The sequence below is a fragment of the Plecotus auritus genome (assembly GCF_963455305.1).
Source record: "Plecotus auritus genome assembly, chromosome: 3".
NCBI classification, from domain to species: domain Eukaryota; kingdom Metazoa; phylum Chordata; class Mammalia; order Chiroptera; family Vespertilionidae; genus Plecotus; species Plecotus auritus.
The window spans coordinates 219,636,819-219,663,652 of record NC_137772.1 but is presented as its reverse complement, the minus strand read 5'-3'; the positions used below and the strand labels follow the sequence as shown (position 1 = coordinate 219,663,652).

At 53.2% G+C, this 26,834-nt stretch overlaps 1 protein-coding gene across 1 annotated transcript; it reads right to left on the bottom strand.

The window, feature by feature from the left end:
• Positions 1 to 257: 257 nt before the first annotated feature.
• Positions 258 to 26,019, bottom strand: CSF2RB (colony stimulating factor 2 receptor subunit beta). Its single transcript, XM_080659556.1, has 14 exons — positions 25,972 to 26,019; positions 15,659 to 15,902; positions 14,343 to 14,466; positions 11,015 to 11,205; positions 9,337 to 9,488; positions 9,084 to 9,252; positions 8,456 to 8,591; positions 8,129 to 8,283; positions 6,929 to 7,065; positions 6,015 to 6,174; positions 5,179 to 5,269; positions 4,900 to 4,957; positions 4,032 to 4,135; positions 258 to 3,399 (listed from the first exon to the last, which is right to left on the bottom strand). The coding sequence occupies exons 2-14, from the start codon at positions 15,732 to 15,734 to the stop codon at positions 2,274 to 2,276; spliced, it is 2,679 nt and encodes an 892-aa protein (XP_080515682.1). The 5' UTR covers positions 15,735 to 15,902; positions 25,972 to 26,019; the 3' UTR covers positions 258 to 2,273.
• Between the last annotated feature and the right edge of the window lie 815 nt (positions 26,020 to 26,834).

Below are 26,834 nucleotides of genomic sequence, written 5' to 3'. Positions count from 1 at the left end.
TTTCAGTGTATGTCCTTTATTACCGCCCAGCCCCACCCCCATTGTCTCCTCCCTCACTCCCTCCTGGCTGCCCCAGGAGCTCCCCATGCTGGGCACAGCATTTCTCCGCTGGGGTTACACTCCCCCAGACTCATGGTAGTGCCCCAAAGCCAGAGCCTCCTGGTTAACAGAATTCATGCCTCTTACTGCAACGGAGGTTTCAAACAGCACCCGTCCCCGCCTGCTCCCACACATCTACAACGTTTAGGGTTTGGTTTTAGAATACGAGATATTTTATTGCAGTTTCTTTCAGTTAACAATGTCGGAAACATTTTGGAATAAATAGCTTGGACTTCTTTCTAATACACACAGGACTACCTCATTCATTTTAAACACAGGTTTATACTTTAGAATGCACAAAAAAAGGTTGTTGTTAATTTCACTATTGGTGAATACTTCAGTTGTTTATAATTTTCTTTGGCCACAGACATTGCTGCAATGAACAAAGATGAGTGAACAAAAATGCCAAGAATATATGTTCTGAAATGTATGGAAACATATTACAAAGCTAACAAGAACCACCAAAACAGCGGGGCACTGCGGAGAGAACAATGTAATAAATTGGAAAGCCTAGGAACTAAGTACATGCGGGGCCTTTCTATACGGTAAGAGTGCAGATCTGTGGCCGGAGAACAGGTGACTCACTGAATAAAGCAGAACCACCTGGGCCACTCCCGGCGGGGCAGCCTGCGGCTGGCCCTCCGTCTCACACGTGTACGTCCCCAAATCATTATAATTTTACATGAGAAGCTTGAAACACAAAAAGAACGAGAAACAAAGAAATCAATCAGGACAAAAGGGCTTTTGAAGTGGGAAGGCCTTTGTAAATTTCACACCAACACTGGAGCCACCTTGGTGTTCCCGGGGAGACGGCTCTGTGGACACCCACAAGCCTCGTCTCCACAATTAAAAGACAAACCACAAAGGAGGGGGGAAATTGGCACCATGCGTGAAAGACCATATAAATAGTTTCAAAAACTCCATCAGAAAACGAGCACCCGACAGAACAAAGTCCTGAATGGCCTTATTCCAGTGAAAAAATAAAAATAAAAATACTGAGGCCCACAATATAAAAATACGTGCAAACTTGAACGTTAGGAAATAATGCGAATTAAAACAATTTAATGCTATTAGTTTTGCAGAGCAGGAAGGCAAAAATTTAAAAGAGCCATCATCCCCCCGTAGGCCTGGACATAGATAGGCCTAAAGCCCTCACACTTGGCTGGTGGCAGGTGGAGGTGAAGGTCTTTCTGGAAAAGAGGCAGCCGGGCGATTTGGTCTGTAAGCCCGAGCGTACGTGCCCTTCCATCATTTCCTTTGCTGAGCCTTCTTTCCCACTTCCCGCAGTAGACGTGGGTTCCGGACTCCCTCTCCTCCCGACCTGCCAGGCCCCCACCTGGGTGCAGGAAGGAGATCGCCAGGAGACCGCACCTCACCCCCTCAGGGCAATGGCCTGTCTCTGGTGCAGGCCCTGCGCCCCAACACTGCCCAGTCACCTGGTGACCCCACCAGACTTCCAAGAGCTCAGAACAGTTCTTCCCTTGCACACCCCTTACCACGCCCATTTCTTGGGGTGCCTGTCGAGACTGGAGCTTTGTCACCACATCTGGGGCGTCAGGGCCTGACGAAGGCAGGTGTAGTCCTGTGCTGCTCTTCCAAGTCCTGAACCCCCAGGACCCCTGCCCAAGCCCCGGCTCCCGCCACCTGCACCCGGGCTGGAACCTTGAGCTCCTGACTGCCTGGAACAGGCTACAGACACAGGTCCCCCAACACAGCCAGACACGGCAGCATCAGAATAGGCTCTGACCGAGACATGGCATCTCGGGACAGGCCGAGCTGGGACCTCAAACTCGCTTTAATAATAAATCAGGGAAAAGAGAGAGAAGGAATGAGCCCAAGCAGGGAAACCTTGTAACAGAGAAAATGAGGGCAAATGGACCGAGAACATATGGAACATTCTAACAATTCAGAACCTAAAAGTCTGTGAACTTGAAAGAAAAGTATGTGTGTGTGTCTGTGAGATGGGGGAGGGGAGGGAGGAGGAAGAGAGACAGAGAAGCCTGACCTTGCTCAAGGTCAAGGGAGAGGACAGGCAGTTCACGCGTTTTCCTGGCCCCTCCTCTCCCTGGCTTTGCAGAAATGAGTGTGGAAAACACAGAGGCCGGGGGAGAAAGGCAGGGCAGGAAGGAAGGCAGACCCTCTCCTTCCACGTGTCCCCCCAGGCCCACAGGGTCTCAGCACACCTCCCCAGGCCTGCCAACATCCCAGGGGGGCAGCACCAGGTAGTCCTGCTGCTTCAGGGCTTTGAAGAGCTGAATGGCGGGCACCTGAGGAATGGCCGGACAGGAAGGCTTCTTGGCCGGGAAGCCCTGGTCCAGGTCCCTGCTCTCAGGACAGGGTCCAGGAGAAGAGGACTTACTCTGGGGGGATAAGGGGCCAGATCCCACGCCAGGGAGGAAGCAGTAGTCACCCACCTGCTGCAGGACCAGGAGCCCCTCGGGGTGCGGGGAGACTGGGGTCACATCGACCCGGGGCTCCCTCGGGCTCAGGATGTGGCTGCTGGCTGCAGGAGGGGCAGGACTGCCCAGAGGGGACTTAGGGGACTGGCCCATGGTGGAAGGGAGCTCCACATAGCTGTCAATCACTGATTTCACGGGGGCGGGGCCTTCCAGGGGCCCACGTGCCAGTCCGGGACAAAGGCTGTGGTTCTGCTCCCAGGGGAGGCCAGGGGAAGGAACCCGGGAGGCAGATGGTGCCTCCGTGGGTAAGGCGAGTGCCAGGTCTGCGGTGCAGACATAACCAGAGGCCACGATGCTGTCCGCAGGGCCCCCGGACACAGCGGACACAGCTGTGGGGCTGTCCTTCAGGCCCTGACCACCCACCAGCAGCCCAGGGGTGTGAGGGACAGGGCCCGCCCCAGTCTCCATGGAGGGGCTCCCCTCCGCCCTCCTGCAGGGTCTCCTCTCCACACCCCTGGCCTGGCCCTGTCCCATCACCTGGGCCAGCGGGACCAGCTGCACCTGCTCCCCCTGGGGCAGGCACAGGTACTCCAGGGACCCTGGGGGCAGAGGCTTCTGGCTCCCACCCATCTGTGGGGGCTCCTCCTGGGCCAGGAGGTCCGGCAGGGAGCGGCTGTGGGGCGGCCCCAGGTAGGGGCCATTGAAGTCGAAGCCGGAACCCTGGCTCTCAGGGCTGCTTGAGGGGGCTGACAGGCAGGGCGCGGGGCCTGGGGGCAGCTCCACGGGCAGGTCGGAGGCGGCCGGAGTTGTGCTAGGCTCAGATGGTGAGTTGTGGGCGTTTTTAGGGTCCTCCACGGTGAGAGGTGACACCTCGCTGTGCATGCGGTCCTCAGGGGACACCCTGTGGGGAGAGCAGGTGCAAGATGTTGGGACCACCCTGGGCAGACACCTCAGCTCATGCAGGAGGGGCTGAGGGGAGCTGGGACCAGCAGGGCTCATGGAGAGCAGAGTGGCGGCGAGGTGCGGGGGGGGGACCCGAGAGCAGGGAACCGGCCGTGCTCCATCGCCCTGTGGGTCTGGCCCTCCAGCCTCTTGTTGAAGGGCCTCCTCTCCCAGGTGTGTCCCTCTCACCCTCTGCTCCTTGACAGGCCCAGCCTCAGGGCCCAGGCCGATGTCCGGTCCATGCATGCTGTCACCCCCTCCTTCCTCACCTGCAGCCTGCAGTGTCCTGGCCTGGGGTTAGCAGTGCTGGCGGCGCAGGTGCTGACCCCATGAGGCAGAGGCAGTGTGGGCTGTCCCCAGGCAGCAGGGCACAGAGGGGTCGCCTGTCAAACCTGAGCTGTGGCTCTTGCTAACCTGGGAATCAGGAAGTTCTTCCAGCTATCCCACTGGGATGCTCCTTGCTTTAGTGCCAACCGCCTCCTTGGGCCTCTCCACACTGAGCCACAGGCCAGAGGCCCCCTCCTCTGAGCCGCCCATGTGCACGTGGGTCCACCCTCCCGCCTCCCAGGGATCCCGGGCCCAGACACTCACCCCTCCAGCCCAGGGAAGCGGCTGTCCCAGGGTCCCTTGTGTGCGGGGATCCTGCTGGTGAGGGCCGCCAGGCCGCCGGGGGGCCAGAACCCCGCACTCACGTCCTGGAAGAGAGGGCGTGTGTGCCTGTGGGTGTGGGACCGCAGGATGGTGTTGGTGGAGGGAGGGCTGTGGGGGTGGCAGGGGATTCAGTGAGTCCCCAGAAAAGGGGGGCAGCTCAGCATGGTCAGGACCAGACACAGCCTCTGACACCAGGAGGGGAGGCCAGAGAGGGGCTGGGACTTCCTGGGGTCCTCCACCCCAGCACCGAGGACAGGGACCCTGCTCTGGTGAGTCTGCTTATTGGGTGTTGCTGCCTCCATACGCACCCCCTAGTCTTCCCACACTGGCCTTGAGACCCTCCCCACCCTCGTTCCCTCTGTGGTCCCCTCAGCCTCCTGGGATGTGCCCAGCCTCGTGGCCCACCCTCCTCAGTCCTGTCTCATCCCCACCTGCCTTCTGCCTACAGTGACCTTTCTCCCCAGGCCACCCGGATCCTGCTGTCCTGTCCTCAGAGAGCCATCCTGCCTCCCACTGCCCCACCTGCCCTTCCTGAGCCCACCTGTGCACTCCTGGCATCCCCACCCTCAAGCCCTCCTGCTCCACGGGGCCCCTGAAGGCAGGGCCCCTGTGCACTGCGAGGGCCGGGGGTCTTCAGGGATGAACTCACAGGTGCTGGCCTTGCTCTCAGAGCCTCCCAGCCCCTCCTGGCTACCTGTGCCCCACTCTCCACGCCCCCCAGGAAGGGAAGGAGGACGTGGGCACGGGGACATGGGCACAGCGCAGAGGAGCCTTTCCCACCACAGCCGCCCTGACCGCAGGGTCCTACCTGGAACAGTTGGCTCTTACTGGGGTTGGGGATCTTCTCCTCCCACTTGTGGGTCAACCTGGAAAGACAGCAGGGAGGTGACAGCACCCGAGACCTCAGGGCAGCTGCCCATGCTCAGATACAGAGGGGAAACTGAGGCCCAAGGAGTGGGTGAGATTTGTCCAAGAACCCCAGGGAGTGGGTGGCAGAGTAGGGACTGGAGGGATCTGCTGTGGGATCCCTGTGGCCCCCCTAGGGTCCCGGGTACCCCCACCCCCACTATTCATGGAGTCCCCTTACCTGTACCCATATGTGCCACAGAGACGCAGGGCCAGGAGTAAGGCCAGGGTGGTGAAGACTAGGATGAGGGCCAGGCCCCACGTGGGCAGCACTTCCGGCAGCCAGGAAAGAAAAAGGAGCATTAGCCTCTGGGAGGGAAGAGCTGGGGCTCAGGTAAAAAGTGAGGACAAATGAAAGTAGCAAGTGCAGGCAGATGCGGACGATAAGAAATCAGACCCAGACCTTCCCAGCTCAGACCTCTGTCCGGAGGCCCTGGTGTTTGTGGATGGTAACTAGAATTTTGTGCTGAGTGGTCACTGGTTAGTGGCTGCCAAAAAGGCTAATGAAGCCATGGGTCATATTAATAGAGGACTAAGGTCCAATTTGAGGGAGGCATGACAATGAGACCTGCTCTTCTCTGCCCTCTCAGGGCCTCATCCGCAGTCTGTGTGGTACAGCAGGTGTCATTTTTCAATGACTAGTGCAGGGGTGGGCAAACTTTTTGACTCGAGGGCCACAATGGGTTCTTAAACTGGACCGGAGGGCCGGAACAAAAGCATGGATGGAGTGTTTGTGTGAACTTATAAAAATTCAAAGTAAAGGAGCGGAGGGGAGAGCAAGAGAACCCTCCGCTCTTTCGGCTCCGCGGGCCAGATAGAACAGCTGAATGGGCCGGATGCGGCCCGCGGGCCATAGTTTGCCCACGGCTGGACTAGTGTCACACGGGAGGAAAGGATGCTCGGGTGGCTGCAGTCACACCTCTGTGTCTACATCACCCCTGCCGCTCACCCCAGCTGGGCTGTAGCAGGAAGGGAGAATGTGTGTGTGTGTGTTGGGGGGAGGCGGGGGAGACATACCCCACTCAGTGTCCCAGGAGCTCTCCTCACTCCACTCGCTCCAGATCCCGCTGTAGCCTTTGTAGGGCCTGACCCTCACTCTCGCCTGGTACCTGGTGGAGGACTCCAGAGACGGCAGTGACAGGACGCGCGTGTTCTGGAGGGGTTCTGTCTTGCTCTCCTGCGGGGGCAGGTGTGTCAGCAGGTGTGTCAGCAGGTGTGCTGAGGCTGAGGCAACTTCCAGGGATCATGTGGGCACAGCTGCAAACCCCTCCCCGCCCAGGGCTCTGCTACCTGCCAGCCGACCGCACCCGCCCCCGCCCCCCGCCCCGCCTCACTGTGGTTGCATCCTCAGGTCTGAGGCAGGACCACTCCCACCAAGGAGGACCCTCCTTTAGACCCACAGAGAGAGAGAGCACTCCGGGTAGGACCGGGACCACATCTCTTGCAAGACGCCCCTGTGACACTGAGGCCCAGAAACTGTCACCCAGTCCCATCCTCATCTTGAGACCCCTGGACCTCCCAGCTCCCCAGGGGCAGCCTGGACCCCAATTATGGCCTCTCGGGAATGCAGCACAGGGTGACTGGACTCTGAGCTCTGAGATGTGGGTTCAGGTGCCCGGGGCCTAATCCCAGACCCACCGAGACTGGCTCTGAGGTTTCTGATCTGGCCTCTGTGGAGCCCCAGGTTCTGCACATGGACTGAGGGCTGCCTGGGGGTGGGGACCTGGACGGAGCCCTGGTCCCTGCCCTGACATCTAGGTTGCCTCCAGGGTCACATGTGTTCATTTTGACCACGTCACTTCATCTCCTTGAACCTCAGGGTCGTGATCACCAAGTCTCAGTGGCTTCCTCTGACTGGTCACCTGCAGGTGGCGCCTTCCAGGTGTTGTCTCACATGCCTGCCCCCCAGCAGGCCCCTCCGGGCCCCTCACCTCCCAGGAGGCTGCGTCCTTCTTGTACTGGACCTCGAAGGTGTACTCTATGTGATCATAGAACATCTTCACTTCCCAGCGCAAAATGTAGCTATCTCTGCCCTTGGTCACGTTGAGCGCCGGAGGGGCCATCTGGACTGGAGGGAGGAAACATCCTTCTCAACATGCCTCCCCTGGAACATTCCCTGCCTTCCATGCTGGTCACAGGTGCTGTCTTCACCGGCCCCAGGACCAGGTCCCGCCCCTCTCAGGCTCTCTGTACCCCCGTTTCACCACATCATCCGATTGGACCTGAGCGGCCCTGTTCTTGGCCGAGGCTGAGTTTCACTTGTTTTGTAGCGAGCTGACGCTAAGCATGGGTTCCTCATCGCATTTCAGTAAAAATAAAATCACTATCATTGGTTCTAGCCTAGAGCCGGGACTGTTCCAGGCACTAATAGACATGCTCGCTCTGCATGAATCACCATCAACGTGTCACAGACAAAGTGAGCCCCAGAACAATTTGTTTCGTGTCAAGGTCAGGCAGCTAGCAAGGGGCAGAGACCAAGCTTGCAACCTGGCCGATCCCCAGAGAGGAGGTGGTGGATTCTAACCCAGGCGGCTAAGACCGATTGGCAGCTGCCGGTGACACGCACTGAAGCCGGGAGGACGGAGAGGAAGAACCTGGTCATCCTGAAATCATGTGGGGGGTCCTTTGCATGGGCCCTTGATGCACACCAGGAGCCAGGGATATTGATCAGGAAATTAACCTGCAAGGAGCCCCAGCTTTGTGCCCACACCCCAGGCCCCACCGGAAGTATTCATAGGTCTATTGTTTGGAAGACGGAAAAGATCCCTCCGGAAATCTGAAAGCAAAACCCCCAATCGGGGAATGGACAGGCAAGTTGGGCGAGAGCACCAGGAGGCCCCCTGAGGGCGGGACACAGCGCAGCTGTGCATATCCACGGACCCTCCTACATGTTATTTGTGGTTGCCATTGCCCTGTGACTGCTTCCTGAGAACTTGGAGAGGAGATTCTAACGACCTTGTTCGCTTTGCTCACGGGACTGTGTTGGTTGAAAGTCGCAAACGGAAAGACGGGACATAGGAACCCTGAGTTTACATGGTTTATACAAGGAGACTCAGCTGTCCCAACCCCCCGCCCCATCCCCACCCCTCACCCCACCCCCACCCCCACCCCAGAGGCTGGGGCAAACTCACTGTTTTCCGAGCTCTTTATAAACTTCTCTTCCTGCTTTGGCCGAACAGAGACGATGTACTGGCTGTGGTTCCAGGGGTTGGCCACGGGGACCTGGCACCGGTGGTGGACATAGGGGCCACGGGCCTCCTTCAGCACTGGGGAACACTCCTGCTCCCTGAGGGTCATGGCAGAGGTGAGGGCAGGAGGGGAAAGGGGCCACGAGGGGCGGGGGGGGGGATGAGACCTCGGGGTGAGCTGGGGCCGCTGCTGGGCACCCAGAGGCAGGAGGAGGCCTGGAGAGGGCAAGGCCTAGAGGCGGGGAGGGGGCAGAAGACGGGAACACTCACCCCTCGTTGGGGCTGGGCTTGTAGAAGAGGGTGAAGGAGACAGAGCTGGTCACCTCGGACCTCACTTCCCAGGAGCAGCTGAGCGCGGTGCCCCCATCATAGAAGCACTGGAGGTTCTGCGGCTGGGCCTTGTCCCCTGGGAGAGAGACAGCCCTTGCTCTTCGTTCCTTCATCCATTCCTACCTCTCCGTGGCTGCCCGCCGTGGGACTCATCACAGAGCCAGCCTGGGCTTTGGGGCCCAGACCGGGGATTAAACTTCAGTCTGAACCTGCTAGCTGTGTGACCACAGGTCAGCATGAATCCTGGGAGCCTCCATGCCCCCCCGGGAATGGGAACAGCGTCTAGTTTCAGGGTTTGGGGACTGAACAAGAATGGTGGTGTCCGCACATGGGTCAGCTCTCAGAGCACGGGGGGACCACCGTTGTAACGGTTGCTGGGCAGAAAGTGTGCAGACCCTGGGGCCCAGCGGGAGCCGATGCCTCTGCGGAGCTACATGGGCGTGTAGGCAGGGAAGACACTCCACCACGTGGCACAGAGGTTGGTGGCCCCCGGACTCCTGTGCGGACCTGTAATGAGCCGCCCTCCACAGAGGGGCGCCGCCCCCACCCGACTCCCTTACCTCCTTACCTGGCTGGGAGTCCCAGCGCACCTCTGGGCTCCACCGGCTGGGCCGGCCCGAGAATCCTGAACCCCGACCCAGCCGGGTGCGCACTCGGGCCACGTAGGTGCTGCTGGGAATGAGGTGCCCGGGCCCCAGGTGGGCCTGCGGGGCGGTGGAGTTGAGGCTGGAGGCATCCTGCCAGGAGAGAGGGGCTGCTGGAGCAGGTGCCGCTGGGCCGGGTCCCTGTGGGCTCCGGGCTGAGCCGGCTGAGGTCCTTACCTCCCAGGAGTCCTGAAGCCGCCTGTAGACCACGTCGAACTCCAGGTTGGACAGCCACGGGCTCTGGGAACCCCCCGGGGCTACACTCCAGGTCAACAGGAACCGGTCCCCGTCAGCACTGATGCGGAGGTCCCTGGGCGCGGGGGGCTGCACTGAGGGAGAGGGAGTTGGGGCCTATAAGGGGCTGGAGGACTGTGGGCGGGAAGGGCCTGCAGGTCTGTGTGTGGATAGCTGGGGTTCCAGGAGGAGCACTGTCCCCCACTCCCCAGCTCACTGACCTTGGACAAGACCCCAGTCCTCGGTGGACTGCAGGCCCTTCATCTGCCAAATCATGGGATTCAATGTGACCGTGAATGAAGGCCGTGCAGACAGCCGTGCACATACTAGTACAGCATGCGCTCCATACAAGGTGCTGGCAATGATCCCAAACTCTAAATGCAGCCTCCCTCCGTCCCCAGGCCCCCACTGCCCAGGACGTAGCCTGTGTGGCACCCAACCCAGCAGAGGGCGCTGTGGCTCAGGTTACTCTGTGTTGCCCACCTGCCAATGTCCTGCACCTCTCAGGGTCCAGCATAAAAGTCTCCTCCTCTAGAATCTTCTTGGATCCCTTCCCCCAGGCAGAATCTTGGCTCTTTTTCCAGCCCACCTAGCCACTTGTACAGTCCTTACCCTGGGGGCTTATGTGTTCCCACATCTGCCTCCCCGAGTGGTCAAGGAGCTCATGGGGTGGCAGGGTTGGGTCCTGGTCCCCTTCCCTCTCCCCAGGGCCTGCGATGTAGCGGTTCAGTGGATTTGGGGAACAAAGTGAATGAATCAATGAATGAGTACATGTAGGCAACCTTCAGATGCTTTTCATAAAACCCTTCCATCAACCACCAGCAAGCATAGTTCTGCTGGGAGCTACAGGGCTGGGCGAGAGGTTCTTTAGTGAATGGCATGGCTCCCGCCCTCCCCAAGCTTCGTGTCTGAGCGCCTGGGACTGACATCCAAGCACAAAGAGTTCGGTAAGAGCAGACAGGGTACAAATGTTCTGTGCTGGGCACGGAACATGGCGGGTTAGAGCAGGTCGGAGCTGCCCTTTGGAACATCTTCAGCCCAGACTGGCAGAGATGGGGCACCTCTTTCCCACCCACGGATTTTTCGAGAGCGTGGAAGGAAGGGAGGGAGAGAGACAGAGAGAGAAACATCGATGTGAGAGAGACACATCGACTGGTTACCTCCCGCACACTCCCCGATTTGGGGCCGGGGATCGAGCCTGCAACCGAGGTACATGCCCTTGACTGGAATCAAACCTGGGACCCTTTGGTCCGAGGGCTGACACTGTATCCACTGAGCCAAACCAACTAGGGCTAACCTGGTAAGTTTTTATGTGAATCATGAGAACGGTTCTTCCAGAAGAAAAACCTTCAGCACTGGAAGGCAATGGCCTGGCAGGTGGTGGAGCAGCCAGGGTGGGGTGGGGGTGTCTTTAGCCGGGGGGACTTCACCTTGCACCTGCTCCAACAGCTCCATCATAAGGAGACATATATCCTCTTCCCTCGAGAGACCAAATCCAACCCCAGGCCAATGTCTCCATCCCTTGAAGACTCACTCCCTGGCCCACCCTCTGCAGTGTGGCCACTCCCTGGGTCCACTGTCCACACTGGGGGCCACCCCCAGCCAGGGACCCCGAGCTCACCATGCTGGGCCAGGATAACAGTGAGCTGGGTGCCCAGAGGCCTGTCGGGCTGGAATGAGAAGTTGTCCTTGTCGGCTATGACGAACCGCTTGCAGGGAATGACGCATTTTCTGGGCACACAGTGGGAAGCCGGGCAGTCTGACCAGGGCATGTCCTCACTGAGATCACAGGACACTGGCTCTGGGGGGGACCTGCAGGAGAGGACACAGGTCAGTCTAGAATGAAGAACCGCTCACTCGCAGCATTATTGGGTGGTTTCCACGTGAACAAAACACACACCAATCCCTGTCCGGGGAGCCAACGTCCTGCTGGAGGGAGACAGACATGAAACAGCGGAATGAAATAAGTCGCGTGTCAAACAGGGAAAACTTTATGCAGACAAGTGCAGCAGGAAAGGGTGAGGAGAAGGCCAGAAGGTCTGGGGTGGGAGGATGCAATTGGAAATAGGGGGGACAGGAAAGGCCTCCTGGAAAAGGTGACATTTGAGTAGAAACTTGGACAAGGTGGGGGAGGAGTCATGCAAATTCTAGGGAAAGGAAATCTCAGGTACTTGCAAATGCACAGGCCCTGGGGCAGGCTCAGGTTTGCAGTGTTGTTCCACTAGGCAGTTAGACATTATGCATAGAGTATGTGAGGTTGGGAGGTCTAGGACAGTGGTCGGCAAACTCATTACTCAACAAAGCCAAATATCAACAGTACGATTGAAATTTCTTTTGAGAGTCAAATTTTTTAAACTTAAACTTCTTCTAACGCCACTTCTTCAAAATAGACTCGCCCAGGCCATGGTATTTTGTGGAAGAGCCACACTCAAGGGGCCAAAGAGCCGCATGTGGCTTGCGAGCCGCAGTTTGCCGACCACGGGTCTAGGAGGCTAATTGAGTCAGGTGACAGGAGGCCAACACTTAAAAGGAATTTGGATTTCACTGTAAGTGGGAAGAATTAGAGAGCTATGTGCAAAGGCGTGATATATTGTGACATATGCTTTGAAAGAATTCCTCTGGCTGCTGGGTTGTGGACAGATTGGTTTAAGGGGGTGGGTGGGCGGTTGAGGGGAGCAATACTGGAAGCAGAAGGACCAGTTAGGAGGCTTCTAGAATATCCCAAGAGACAGGAATGGTTTGAACCAGGTAGCGATGTTAATGTAACATTGGCCAGATTCGTGTTCTATTTTAAGATAAAGTCGACTGCATTTGCTGATGGATTAGATGCTCTGATGGGGAAGGAAAGGTGGTAAAGAGAAGAAAACAACATCAACACAACCCTCCCCGGTGTTTGGCTTGAGCCACGAGGAGCCCCTGTTTAGTGGAGAGAGATGGCAGGACTGGGGAGGAAGAATTTGGTTTAGGATGTTTGGGGTTGAAAACACCTATTTTCTTTCTTTTTTGTTATTTAGAGATATTTCTTTCAATATATATATTTTATTGATTTCAGAGAGGAAGGGAGAAAGAGAGAGAGAAACATCGACGATGAGAGAGAATCATTGATCAGTCTCCTCCTGCACACCCCTCACTGGGATGAAGCCTGCAACCTGGGCATGTGCCCTTGACCGGAATCGAACCTGGGACCCTTCAGTCCACAGGCCGACACTATCTACTGAGCCCAATCAGCTAGGGTGAGATATTCCTTTCTTTTTTTAATATTTTAAAATTGATTTGAGAGAGAGAGGACAGGAGAGGTATAGGGAGATAAGAAACATCGATGAGAGAGAAACATCGATCTGCTGCCTCCTGCATGCCCCTTATTGGGGATCGAGCCTGCAACCTGGGCATGTGCCCTGACTGGGCATCGAATCGGTGACCTCTTGGTTCATGGGTTGATGCTCAACCCTGAGCCACACCAGTCGGGTGACACTTATTTTCTAAGGGACGATGCGGAGAGGCGAGTGCCCCGGGTGGGTTTCAGCTTCGGAGGAGGTCTGGGCTGGAGACAGCAGTGAGAGGCCCAGAGCCTGAGGCTGGATCTCTGCCACTGGGTCAAGGAATGAGTGGAGGACTGAGCCCTGGGGCACCTCACTCTTCAAGTTCAAAACCAAAAAGGGAGCCAGATGAGGAGACAGGAAAGGATGGGCCAGGGAGACACAGGGCAAGGGGTGAGCGTGGTGGCCAGAAGCCAGGAGGAAAGTGCTTTAGTCGGACCCTGTGGTCAGTCCAAGTCAGGGGTGCCCAAGGTCAGGGACAGAGAGGCTCAGACTGACCACTGCACCTAGCAGCCACGAGGGCTTTGCTGACTCCAGCAGGAACAGGTGACCTGGTGGGGGCAGCAGACTCCTGGGGGAGTCGTTTCCCAAGAGAATAACTGGAAAGACACTGGGCATGCTGGGTCTGGACCACTCTTTAGAGGAGTGTTGTTACAAAGGAGGCAAGGGAGGGCACTGGCTGGAGGACATGGGGTCAGGGGGCACCCTGGCGCTGCACCCCTTCTTGGCATCTGTAAGTGGGGCTCAGTGATGGTAAGTGATCCCAGGGGACGGCCCATCCATGGCCCAGGAGAGTGGAGACCTTGAGCGGCAAGACCAGATGAGACCCCGGCTGCACAATCGCTGCAGGAAGTCGCCGCAGGCAACCCAGGGAGGTGGCGGGCATGGCCGGGCAGTGAGAGCACAGAGGGGCTGGGGCTTCTCTTCCGTGGAGTCTGGTGTCTCTGGGGCAGGAGCAGGTCAGAGCCAAGGGCAGGGGGTGCAGTGGTAATGAGGAGGGGAGAGCGAGAATTACAGAGGTTTGCAGGAGAGCAGGAGAGAGGTGGGCGGCCACGCTCCCCAGGGCGGCCTTGAACCCTGTGACCCCAGCTGTTTAATGACCTCCGTTACTATGAGTTGGACTCTCACCAAACCCCAGCATGGCGCAAGGCATCTCCCCGAATGTCACATGCCCCAGACACTATGCGAGGGAGAGGACACACTCCTCAGACTGGAGGTTTCCGGGCTGGGGGACACCTGGAGCCCAGCCTCTCAGGCCAGACACCGATGCTGGCCACCCTGTGGAGGGGGTGAGCCACCGCAGCTCCACAGCCTCGGTTTCCTCATCTGTGAACTGGGTGGGCATTTTATTCCCACCATCCCGCCTCTAAAATGGAACGAGTGCGGGCGATTTTGTGAAATTGTGATGAAATAAGAGAAGATCATCGCCATCCACAGCAACAACATTAACACACAGGCTCTTCCCGGAAACCCTGGCGTCAGACACCAGCTCCTGGGCCGGGCGGCCACCCGATGAGCAGCACCTCCTGGGCAGGGGCCTCCCTCCTGTGTCCTCTGTCCAGCCCCCACCTGTCACAGCCTCACACAGCAGCCCCTCCCTGTCCTCCTGCCCCGGGGCCCAGCGTCACTCACTCGTTCAGCCGGTAGTAGAGGGTCAGGTTGATGAGCCGCTGGGCGTCCTGGGTGTCCGCCCACCTGCAGGTGATGCTGCTGGTGTAGTCGTTATGGCAGCGCAGGGTCTGCAGCGGGACGGTCTCTGACCCGGGAGAGGCAAGAAGGGGTCACACCTCTCCCCTCTGGGGCCCCTTGTCACCATCCCTCCCAGCCCCACCTGGGTGCCCAGCACTGGGGAAGGGTCACCCAGAATCCTCTAGACCAGGGGTGGGCAAACTTTTTGACTTGAGGGCCACAATGGGTTCTTAAACTGGACCGGAGGGCCGGAACAAAAGCATGGATGGAGTGTTTGTGTGAACTAATATAAATTCAAAGTAAAGGAGCGGAGGGGAGAGCAAGAGAACCGGATAGAACAGCCGGATCCGGCTCGCGGGCCGTAGTTTGCCCAAGGCTGCTCTAGAGGCTCCTGGATGCCAGACAGAGGTCTGGGGCCCTGGGCAGGGCCGGGGGCTCCGCAGGTGTGCGGGTGCTGGTTGCGGACCCTCCTGTGTGGATAGAGACACAGTATCCTGGTTGATTCACAGCCATGTCTAGCCCCTGCTGTGTCCTTCTCCTGGAGCCAGGTCCCTGCCACCCCAGGACAGGGACGGGTATCAGGCACAGGCCCTGCCCCTGGAGCCCTCGGTGCATCCTGGGAGGAGAGGCACAAACCACTCCTAAGAGGCAGCGGGGCAGAGTCCTGCTCTGCGACCCCCTGCCCATGTCCTTGCTCAGCTGCCAGGCCTGATGGTTGGAAAAGGGGATGTGGTTCCCATGGTGACCAGAGACGCCAAGTTCTCTGGGAGCCCTCGGGGAGCGGGGTTCATGCGCCTCAGGAGCATCCCAGCTGCTGGAGCCAGAGCAGGAAGAGACCCCCAGGCTGAGAGCCCCAGGGAAGTGGGGATCTGTCAAGGCCACTATCAGAGGAGCGAAGTGGGGGTGGGGGTGGGCATGGAGGTGGGGGAGAGAAGGGGCAGAGAAAGGCTGGAAGGGCCGGCCTGGAGGTCAGAGGCCTTGAATGCCACGCTGAGAAATGTGGGCAGAGAAAGGACACAAGTAGAGACGGCCTTTACAGGGGGCCTGAGGGCACTGAGCGGGAGTGTGGGAGGGGCCAAGAGGCACCTGGGAACATTAGGGGGAGAGAAGACATAAGGGAAGGGAGGGGGAGGGAAGGCCGGAGCCCCTGGGGTCTGGAGCTTCCTGGGGAACATGTGGTGGACAGCCTCACCCAAGGGTCCCAGCAATGGGAGGGGACTGGGGAGAGGAGAGAAAGGGGAGCGAGCTGTAGGGCTCACCTAGGTCCCCTGCCATGCTGGGCTCCCGGCTCAGAGCCAGCAGGGCCATGGGGAGCAGCCACCGGGTCAGCGCCATCTCCGTTCAGCTCTGGGCGAGCAGGGCCGGCAGGGGGGGTGCAGGTCTGGGCCAGGGCGGGTCCTCACTGGCCTGGAATCCTGTGTCCCTCCCCAGTTGGGGGCCAGGCCAGATCCATGTCATCCGCTTGCTCTTGTGAATCTTCCCTGCAGCTCTGCCTTCTCTGGCCTGTGGAGGAAACATCATCTGGGAGCTGCCCTCCCAGTCCTGCGTCCCCCGGCACTCGGGCCACTGTTGGGGTGAACCCGAGAAAGGTCCTGATGCCTGGGCCTCAGCCTGGCACCTCGGACAGTCCCTTCCTCTTAGCCTCAGTGTCCCCCGGTGTGACCTCGAGGGAGATGCTCTAAAGGCCTGTGAAGACATGGGTCGGGCACCCGGGCAGGGCCCTGCTGATGGTAAAAGAGGGGACGGAGGCCTGATACTGGATTTGCCCCGAGATCCCCGTGGGTTGCTGACCTACCTCTGCTTGGGGGAGTCACTGGGTGTGCGGGACACAGTGTCCTCCCTGGGTGTGACCACGTGCACACTCACTCACACACTCGGGGCCTGGTGCTCTCCCCACCTCTGCCCTGGTTCCTGGCATTCCTCCCACACCACCCTCCCAACACCGGACACTGGACACCAGTTCCGCTTTCTCAGCAGGCGGCTGGGGATTTCCTCTTTTCATCCCTAGGAAGAGAGTCTGAAACTTCACTCAAGTTGCAGGAGCGCAAACACACACACACACACACACACACACACACACACACACACACTCACACACACGATATATCAGTGGACACAGACCAGACAAACTGTTTTACCCAAGGATGTGCTATATGACGAAAGAGAAGTCATGAGTCAACATGCACTGATAAGAAATAAGAAAAAGAACAAGAATAAGAAAAAGTGCTAAGATAATTGAAAAACAACATAAAACGTATCAGATAAATCCCTATCTCACACCATTCTCCAAATATCAGGCTACTTTACAATTTAAATGGAAGAAGTCAAAGCATATTAGACTTGCAGACCATACAAGTGAATACCTTTACACTATCCCAGCTTAAAAACAGTGGAAGAAATCAGAGAGATGAAGGCTGACAGATAGAAATACATAAAACCAAAATTACCTATATTTTATAAAAATAACCAGACCATGAGGCAAAGGACAAAATGCAAAAGAGAAATGTTTGCAGCAATACAATGAGGAACAGATGACTATCTTTACATTGGAAATGTTTAGAAAAGATCAATGCCATCAATGAAAACACGCATAAAATTCACAGACACACAGAAAATTCATATCAGCGGCTGACATGGAACACTGACCGTGAGCCAGGCCCGGCTCAGGGCTTCACAGGTATGGCTACATCACTGTGTAGTGACTACCAGAAGCCCCAGACGAGGGGACAGTAGATGGTCCAGGATCGCACAGCCAGTAAAGGACAGGCTGGGACTGAAGCCAGCAGCAGGCGGGCACTAGAGTCGGTGCTCTTAACCGCTACACCCATAGCGGTTGTACTTCCCGATCATTGGTATCACACATGTGAGGTATACTGACCCAGCAGGCCTTTCCACAGACATGCATAAAAATGAAACATCTGATTATTGAGTTTAATACTGTTATCTTATTGAGTTTAATACTATTGATTTTTTTTTCATTCTATAAGGGAACAATTTTTTACTGTAAGTCTTATTGGTTTCTTTTCTTTTCTTGCCACTGATTCCAGTATTGCATGCTTTCTTTCTTTCTTGGACTCTTTTTTTCTTTTCTGAAATACATCCTAGAGTAACTTTTTTTTTTTGGTCAGAAAAGATCTAAAAAGCTTTTTTGTCATTACATTTCCAAAATTTTTTTTTCCCTTGAACTTTTTTTTTTATCCTTACCCAAGGATATGTTTGGAGAGAGAAAGGGAAAAAGAGAGAGAGAGAGAGAGAGAGACAGACAGAGAGAAAGAGAGAGAGAGAGAGATCTATCAGTTGCTTCCTGTTGCTCTGACTGAGGATTGAACCTGCAACCTAGGTATGTGCCCTGAGTGGGAATCGAACCCTCAACCTTTTGGTTTACTGGATGATGCTCCTACCAACTGAGACGCCCGGCCAGGGCCAAAACAAAACTTTAAAACTTCTTGCTTAACATCCTCAGGGAGATTTGAGAAATCATGGCCATTTAAAAGAATAGACTGCTATGCAAACAATAAATAGACAGAGATCTTGGAATTTGATGGTAAAAACATCCATAATTTTTTTAAAAAACCTCAGTAACAGGCCAAATTACTGAATGAACGTTACAAACAATCATGTTATGATGGTATACTGAAGACAGAGCAGGTGGGCAAGGAGAGGGAAAGCCTGAGAGAAAAGCTGAGACCTGGAAAAGAATCCAGGAGTTCCAACATCTGGAAGCAGAGGACAGAGAGAATGGCATGCAGGCGTGGCAGACAGTGTCAGCCAACTAGCAGGCCCCTTTCTCCTCAGTAACAGAAGTGCAGGTTTTATCTGGACCTTTTGCTGCACAGAATAAAAGGCTATATTTCCCACAGTCTCCTATCATTAGGTGTGGTCATGTGACTAAATCTTATCCAAGGAGATATGAGTGGAAATATTGGAGGTGCTATCCAAAAAGGCTGTTTGGCTCAGTGGACAGAGTGTCGGCCTGCAGACTGAAGGGTCCCAGGTTCGATTCTGGTCAAGGGCACATGCCCTTGTTGCAGGCTCGATCCCCAGTAGGGGGAGTGCAGGAGGCAGCTGATCAATGATTCTCTCTCATCATTGATGTTTCTATCTCGCTATCCCTCTCCCTTCTTCTCTGAAATCAATAAAAATATATTTTTTAAAAAAAAGGCTGGAGAGATTAAAAATGGTGGCAGAGTAACTGGATGCTGCACAGACATGCTTCCCGGTCCAAACTGGAATTACAATTAAAACACAGAAAAACCTCCTGAATAATCATCTGAAGAGGACCCTGATACCTGAGGACAGAAAGTGGAGACCGCATAGAAACTGGTAGGAGGGATGGAGGTGCGGAAGGGCTGGCCAGGGCCCCCACAGACAGCAGGTAAAGTTCTGGGGAGATATCTCAGCTTCAGGGGGTTGCCACTGAGAACTCTGGGGTCTAATCCCCAAGTGGGGCCCCCGAGCAGAGAGCACCAGAACTGAGGGTACCCACATAACATCTGTCTGTGAAAAGCAGCAGGGTTGCTGTCTGCCAGGGAGAGACAGCTGGAAATTCAGGCCCCCTCTTAAAGGGCCAACACACGAAATTCCCTGTGTAGCCACTCACCTTGTGCTCCAGCAGAGGGAGGGCAGAGTGGACTGGAGCTGTGTGAACAGAAGCCAGGATCGGGGGCTCAGGAGTTAGAGCTCAGAAGGCAGACATCCAGTTTTCTGTGCTGAGTCATTCCCTCATGCTGCTGAGGACATCTTTCTTATGTAGGCATTACCTATACAGGCGACCTTGCCTGGGGGAAAGACAGCTGGTCCACCCTATTGGGAAACACCTTGCCCCATGGTGCAGAGTTGCTGAAGCCCAATAAGAGACTAAGAATAACAATTAGCCTCCAGGCAGAAACAACCGCCCTACCCTGTTGAAAACAACTCTTGCAACACCTGAGGTTGATAGCCTGAGGGCAATTTAAGACAGAATCCTATCAGTCTGTAGACAGAGGCAGTCTCTGGAGGCTTTGAGTCTTTGCCTGATCTAATCAGTCAGAAACAGTGTTTGACACTGCCCTGCACTAAAGATTGAGAGGTGTAGCAGATCTACCTAATACATAGCCACAAACCCAAACTGGCAGCCAAAATGAGGAGACAAAGAAACAACCCCCAAATGAAAGAACAAGATAATTCTCCAGAAGAAGAGATAAATGAAATGGAGATAAAAAATTTATCTGATAAAGAGTTCAGAGTAATGATGGTAAAGATGCTCAACAGCATGAGAAAAGATATAGTAACTGAAAACAGAAATAAAGAATGACATAGCACAAATAAAGAACACTTTGAAAGGAATACACAGCAGATTAGGGGAAGCTGAGGATCAAATCAGTGAATTAGAAGATAAGGTTGAAAAAAATCACTGAATCAGAGAACCAGAAAGAAAAAAAAAAAAAAACAATTAAAAAACAGGAGGACAGCTTAAGGGAGCTGTGGGACAATGTGAAATATAACAATATTAGAATAACAGGTGTGCCAGAAGAGGCAGAAAGGGAGAAAGGGATTGGAACATGTTTGAAGAAATAATGGCAGAAAACTTCTCTAACTTGGTAAAGGAAAAGGTACACAAACAAGTTCAGGAGGCACAGAGAACCCCAAGCAAGAAGAACCCAAACAGGCCCATGCCCAGACACATAATAATTAAAATGCCAAAAATTACTGGTAAAGACAAAGAGAGAATCTTAAAGGCAGCAAGAGGAAAGACAACTGTTACCTACAAAGGAGCTCCCATAAGCCTGACACCTGATTTCTCATCAGAAACTCTACAGGCCAGAAGGGAATGGCATGAAGTACTCAAGGTAATGGAAAGCAAGGATCTGAGACCAAGATTACTATGTCCAGCAAGGCTTTCATTCAAAATAGACAGTCAAATAAAGAGCTTCCCAGACAAAAAAAAAAAAAAAAAAGACTAAAGGAGTTCATCACCACCAAGCCAGCATTACAAGAAACACTAAAGGGATTGCTGTAAGGAATTGCTGAGAAGAAACAGAGAGAGAAACCTATCCATACAGAATTAAAATGGCAATAAATAAGTACCTCTCAATAATAACGCTCAATGTAAATGGATTAAATGTTCCAATCAAAAGGCATAGGGTAGCTGAATGGATACAAAAACATGACCCAACTATATGCTGTCTACAAGAGAACCACCTCAGAATAAAAGACACACAGGATAAGAGTGAAGGGATGGAAAATTTTTTCCCATGCAAATGGGAAAAAAATAAAGCTGGAGCAGCAATACTCATATCCAACAAGATAGACTTCAAAATGAAGGCCATCACAAGAGACAACAAAGGTCACTACATAATACTAAAGGGATCAATCCAACAAGAGGACATATCCCTGGTAAACATATTTGCACCCAATATAGGAGCACCTAAATATATATTTTTAAAAGTCTGTTTAAAAGGAGTTGGCTCCAGCAGCCATTTGGGACCATGAGGTTACTCTGAGGATGAAAGCCACATGCAAGAGCAAGGGAAAAACCTGGATCCCTCTTTTTACTGTGGAGCAACCATTCCAGCCGGAGATTGCTTGCTTCTAGACATCGTTTAAGTGAGGGAAAAATAAATGTCTGTATTGTTAAACCACCGTTGTTTGGGGATTTTCCATGTGCACCCACATGGGTACAGTTAGAAATAGAAGAAACCTTGCCCTAGCCGGTTTGGCTCAGTGGATAGACTGTAGGCCTTTGGACTGGAAGGTCCCGGGTTTGATTCTGGCCAAGGGCACATGCCCAGGTTGCTGGCTCAATCCCCAATAGGGGGCGTGCAGGAGGCAGCCAACCAATGATTCTCTCTCATCATTGATGTTTCTCTCTCTCCTTCTTCCTCTCTGAAATCAATAAAAATATGTGGAAAAAAGAAAGAAATAGAAGAAAACTTCACAGGGCTTTGAAGGAGACAACAGGTCACTAAGTGAAGAGCGAGATTCATTTTCCATAGTGCCTACTCAGTCACAAACTGGTGAACTTTCATCAAAGGCTAATCCTAGCAGCTTCCAGAAGGAAAGAAACAGGTTATTTTTAATGCAGCAAGGGCCAAGTTGGCAAGATTTTCTCAAGAAGTTAGTGACTCCAAACTCCAAATACACGGTGGCGGGGGCGGGGGGGGGGGGGGGAGGGAGAGAGGGCGGGGGGAGCGGGGATTACAGGTGTATTTCAGAAAAAAGAAAAAGTCCAAGAAAGAAAGAAAGCATGTGATACTGGAATCAGTGGTGAGAAAATAAAACCAATAAGACTTACAGTTAAGTCAAGAATTGTTCCTGTACAGAGTGAAAATAAATGAATACAAGATAGCAATGTTAAATTCAATAATCAGATGGTTTTACCGTAGGAGTTGGCTGTGAGGCTGCGGTGGACAGTGGAGGTGAAAGTTTGCGAAGGGTCTCGTCTTGTTTTGCAACAGCATTTAATGCTAATTTCCAACTGGTGATGGAAAATAAAGGTTAAATATATGCGTTAAAAACCTAAGGGTTAGCCCTAACCGGTTTGGCTCAGTGGATAATAGAGCGTCGGCCTGAGGACTCAAGGGTCCCAGGTTCGATTCCGGTCAAGGGCATGTACCTTGGTTGCGGGCACATCCTCAGTGGGGGGTGTGCAGGAGGCAGCTGAATCGATGTTTCTCTCTCATTGATGTTTCTAGCTCTCTATTCCTCTCCTTTCCTCTCTGTAAAAAATCAATAAAAAATATTAAAAAAAAACCAAAAAACCTAAGAGTTAAAAGTCACTAAGAGTGAGAGGTAACCACAGGGGCAAGAGAATGACAGAGAGGAGGAGGAGGGCGAGGGAGAAAGGAGAAGAGAAAAACCAAACACCTTCTCACTCAAAATAAACACGCACACCAAAATTCCCAAACTCTTGGAGAAATTTCATGGTAGGAAAAACAACTGAAAATGAAAAACATACCCGCCCCCCCCCAAATTCACGGCAGACAATCTGACAAAGAAAGACTGTATCATGGTCACATAGGGATTATTCCAGAACTGGACAGAGAGCCATTGAGAAATCTACTCATGATTAAAAGAAACAGATGAACAGATTAAAGGGAGGAAAGGGGTAAGTTTATCTTGATAGACGCTTCTAAATATTTGATAATACGAAAGCCATTCCTGAGTAAAGAAACAAATAAATAAACCTCGGCAAATGAGGGGATGAAGGGAGGCTGGGATCTCTGGCATCGACTAGAACCCCGTGGCAACATCCAAGGCAAAGGGTACATTGGAGCCCCCTGGTCAGGGCATAAAGGAGAGGCTGCCCACAATCGTCAGTCTCCCAACTTAATCTCTAAATTCAGTGGAATCTACATCAAAATTCCAAAAATGTTTCAAAAGGATTTTTAAAAATTATATATTTTTTATTGATTTCAGAGAGAGAAAGGGAGAGGAAGAGAAACGTCAATGATGAGAGAGAATCATTGATCAGCTGCCTCCTGCACGACCCCTACCTGGGATCGAGCCTGCAATCCGGGCATGTGCCCTGACCAGGAATCGAACCTCCCGGTTCATGGGTCGACACCCAACCACTGAGCCACACTGGCTGGCTCAAAAGGATTTTTAATGGGCTTGACAAACTGATTCTAAATTATAACAAACCAAAGGTGAGAGACTTGCTCTATTCACTATCAAAGTAATAAGGGATATGATAGATGGAACAGAAAACAGTAAGGAAAATAAGCAAGTAGGAACGTGGGGAGTAATAAAGGCATTTCAAATCACTGAGGCAAGGATGGGCTGCATTCACATAATTAATGATATTGCCATAATTAGCTGGTGGTTCTTTTTTTTGTTTGCTTGTTTAATCAAAAGGTTTTATTAAGTATGGAATAATCATCTTAAAAGATATATCTTTAATTCATTTTAGCATAAATAAATATGTGAATAAAAATGATGTGCCAATCTTTTATATTTTTTTACATTTATCTTTTTTTAAAATTTCTTTCTTGATTAAGGTATCACATATTTGTCCTCACCCCCCCATTCCCATCCCAAACCCCTCCCCATGCATGCCCCCACCCCCCTGTTGTCCGTGACCACTGGTTAGGCTTATATGCATGCATACAAGCCCTTTGGTTGATCTCTCTCCCTTACTCCCACCCACCCCTACCTTCCCTCTGAGGTTTGACAGTCTCATCGATGCTTCCCTGTCTCCGGGTCTGTTTTTGTTCATCAGTTTATGTTGTTCATTATTTCCCCTAGATGAGTGAGATCATGTGATACTAGAAATACACTTACAAGAACAGAAAATGAGACATAGCTGATGGTTCTTCAAGTTAGATTATTACTTTCCATATTACCCACCCCTCTAAAGTCTAGGTGGATCGAAGATCTTCAAATCAAAGCTAAAAGGATAATAGTATCACAAATATTTCTTTAATCTTGGGCGTTGAACAAGGCATCCAATCCAGAAAGCATTAAGTGAAAAATAATGACAGAGTTGAGTTAGAAGCAGTTAATACCTTTTTATATGAAACAAGATGCCTTACACGTGGTGAAGAAAATACACAAGCGATAATCTGGAAGAATGTATTTTCAACATACAGGAATACACTGTTAATGCCCATAAGGAGTGACTCACTCCTTGAGCGGGGGGTACAGGCAAAGAACCCATCAGAAAACGGACAAAAGACATTTCCATGTTTGTCTCTGAAGGACATCATTGGTGAAGACGCACAACTTCACCCATAATCAGGGGAAAACATCCAAGCAGAACCAGGCAATTTTCATCTATTCCACTGGACCCAATTAAAAGATTCTTTTTCTACAGAGAAATCGGCCCTTTCATGCATGACCGTGCGGGCATATGTTAATTTCGCTACTTGGAGGATGATTTGAAAATATTTGCATCAATTTTAAACACGCAATCTCTTGCCCAGAAATTCGGCTTCCAGGAATCTGGGCTGCAGGAACACACTCATGGGCGTGGATAAACCAGAAACGACCTACGTGTCCCTCAATAGGGCAACCTGTCACGTGGCCACACTAATAAAGGCCACGTACTTAGGATTAATAAATGAGTTAAATCTATATGTATATTGTGGAAAGTTGCTAAAACTTATTAGGCGAGAAAATAATTCAGAACAATATGTACGTAAAAATCCCATTTATGTACAAAGAAAAACGATATACTTACATTAAGCTTAAAAGTGTTTGGAAGGGTACATGTGGTGAAGAGGGCGGAGCGCGGGACTAGGGGACAGAGGTGTTGACACTGTCTTCTATGCTGCATAATTCTGGGCTATTCTAATTTTTCGTAGAGCAGATATCCATGCATTTACTTGATTAATATTAAATATGCTGATTAAGTCATGAACTGTCCTGGAGTATTGGTGAATACAGAGCAACATCAGTGAAACTGATGAATAAGAAGAGTGACCGAAAGCTACCAGGAAAGGTCTTACTCATTATTAAACTGGTAAGACAGTAGGAAGGGTGACAGGCAGAGGAAATTAGCAACTGGTAACGCACAATGTAACAGGGCTTGGAAGAGGAGAAATCGCACATAGGCAACTGTCACTCAAGGCTGTCTGGGGAGGCCCCACAGGCTCGGACCCTAGTTCAGACCCCAAGACTCACCTGCCCTCCCATCCACAGGGCAATTGCATACACCTGCACCTACCTTCATACACCTGCACATACGTGCCAGCACCCCCGGACACCCACCCAGACAACACACTTGGGGCCAGAACACACACACACCTGAGTCCAAACCCAGCTAAGTGACAGCAGCTCAGGGCGGGTGTGGCAGCCAAAGCATTCTTTGAGGGAGAAACCTATGTCTGTGGGGAAGGGCCTGGGCCTTCTCATTTACAAAGAAAAACTATATGCTTACACTAGAGGCCCAGTGCATAAAATCCGTGCAAGGGACTTGGCCCTCGCAGCCCTGGCTGCCTCAGTCCTCACAGCCAGGGCTGCCTCATGGCCCCGCGGCCCTGCCCACTGGTCATTCTGGAAGGTCATTCCGGAAGGTCATTCCACCGTCCAGTCTAATTAGCATATTAGCTCTTTATTATATAGGATTAAGCTTAGCAAGTGTAATGTAAAGTAGCTTCCTCCCGAGCCCTGGCAAGGCTCTAGGTTTCCCCTTCAGCCTCTCAGTCTCTCGGAATTCTCATTCTCCTCTCTCTCTCTCTCTCTCTCTCTCTCTCTCTCTCTCTCTCCCCCATTCCAGAGGTGAGGGCACAGAAGCAGGGAGCAGGGAATGGATGTTCTCACAGCCTCCTCTGACACCTTAGTAAACAAAGCAAAGATGACAGAGCACAGTGTCTGACTCCCAGGCCTGAGCTCTCCATCACCCCGGAGATAACTCCCTGTTTCCAGGACAGCTGGACCCCACCAGTGAGGCCCCCCGGCCCCTCACACAGCCCACCAGCTGCCCGAGGAGTCTGGGCTCAGGTCCAAGAGGCCAAGCCTTAACCTCCCCAAGTCCCCAGAGCACACCTGCCCATCAGGACCCCCAGCTCTCCCTGTCCCTTCCATCCCAGCCTCCCACACTCCCCTGCTCCCCACCCCACCTGTCAGCCTGCCCCTTAAAGCCAGGTCATACCTCTTTGTGGGGGGACACACCAGCCTTCTGCTGGTGGCTCCAGGCGGCAGTGAGCCTCTCACGCTTCCTATTTATGCTGACGTCGTTGTTAGGAAACCGAGAAGCAGAAAGAGGAAGCGATGCCCGGTCCCATTTCTGCGCAAGTGGCCCTTCACCAGATTGACGGGCTTCTTAGAAATGTAAACACCAGGACCTCAACTTTCATTCCGAGCCTTACCGATTGTGCCCTCTGCCCGACATTGTCTCCTATAAACTTCGGCACGTCCTCTGACTGTCAGCTCAACGCCAAGTTCCTCCACGCAGCCTCCCCTGATGCCCCAGAGGGACGCGGGGCCCGGGGGGTGGGGGAGGGGAGGTGGCTGCAGTTCCCAGAGCGGGGGAGCGCCCAGCGCACATGGACCGTGGACTCCGCTGGACTCCAACCTCCACTCCCGCTCCGATTCCCTGCGGGTAACTGCGCCAGGTCTCAGGACCCCCGTCTGTGACTGACAAGCGTCTAAAAGGTCAAAGGGCCATTGAGACAACCAATGAGTTGCTGATGGCGAGACAGGAGCTCAGACCTGGCCACAGTGACCCCCAAGGGTTGGTCAGTAAGACTTGGATCCCCCCATGTCCTTTTGCCTTGCACCTGTCCGCACGGTCCCACAGTCCTCAGTATCCATGTCTGTCTTTCCCCAACACTGCCTTATGTGTGGCTGGCACTTCTCTCCCCAGCACCCAGCACACGCCCTGGCACAGAGGGGCCCTTAGTGACTGCAGGTGGAATGGATGAAAGACTCCTGAGCATGGCAGGGCTGGGGTTAATGCAAAATTGGGTACAAAATTTAAGGGGGCACCCAAACACTCAGTAATCAAGATACATC

What these genes read in the sequence shown, in the direction of transcription:
- CSF2RB (XM_080659556.1), bottom strand. Translation starts at nt 15,734, where the DNA reads ATGGCGCTGACCCGGTGGCTGCTCCCCATGGCCCTGCTGGCTCTGAGC. An exon ending in AAGCCCAGCCCCAACGAGGG is followed by an intron (nt 8,284 to 8,455) that starts GTGAGTGTTCCC and finishes CATGACCCTCAG; the next exon opens with GGAGCAGGAGTGTTCCCCAG. An exon ending in CGCTTCCCTGGGCTGGAGGG is followed by an intron (nt 3,400 to 4,031) that starts GTGAGTGTCTGG and finishes CTCTCCCCACAG; the next exon opens with GGTGTCCCCTGAGGACCGCA.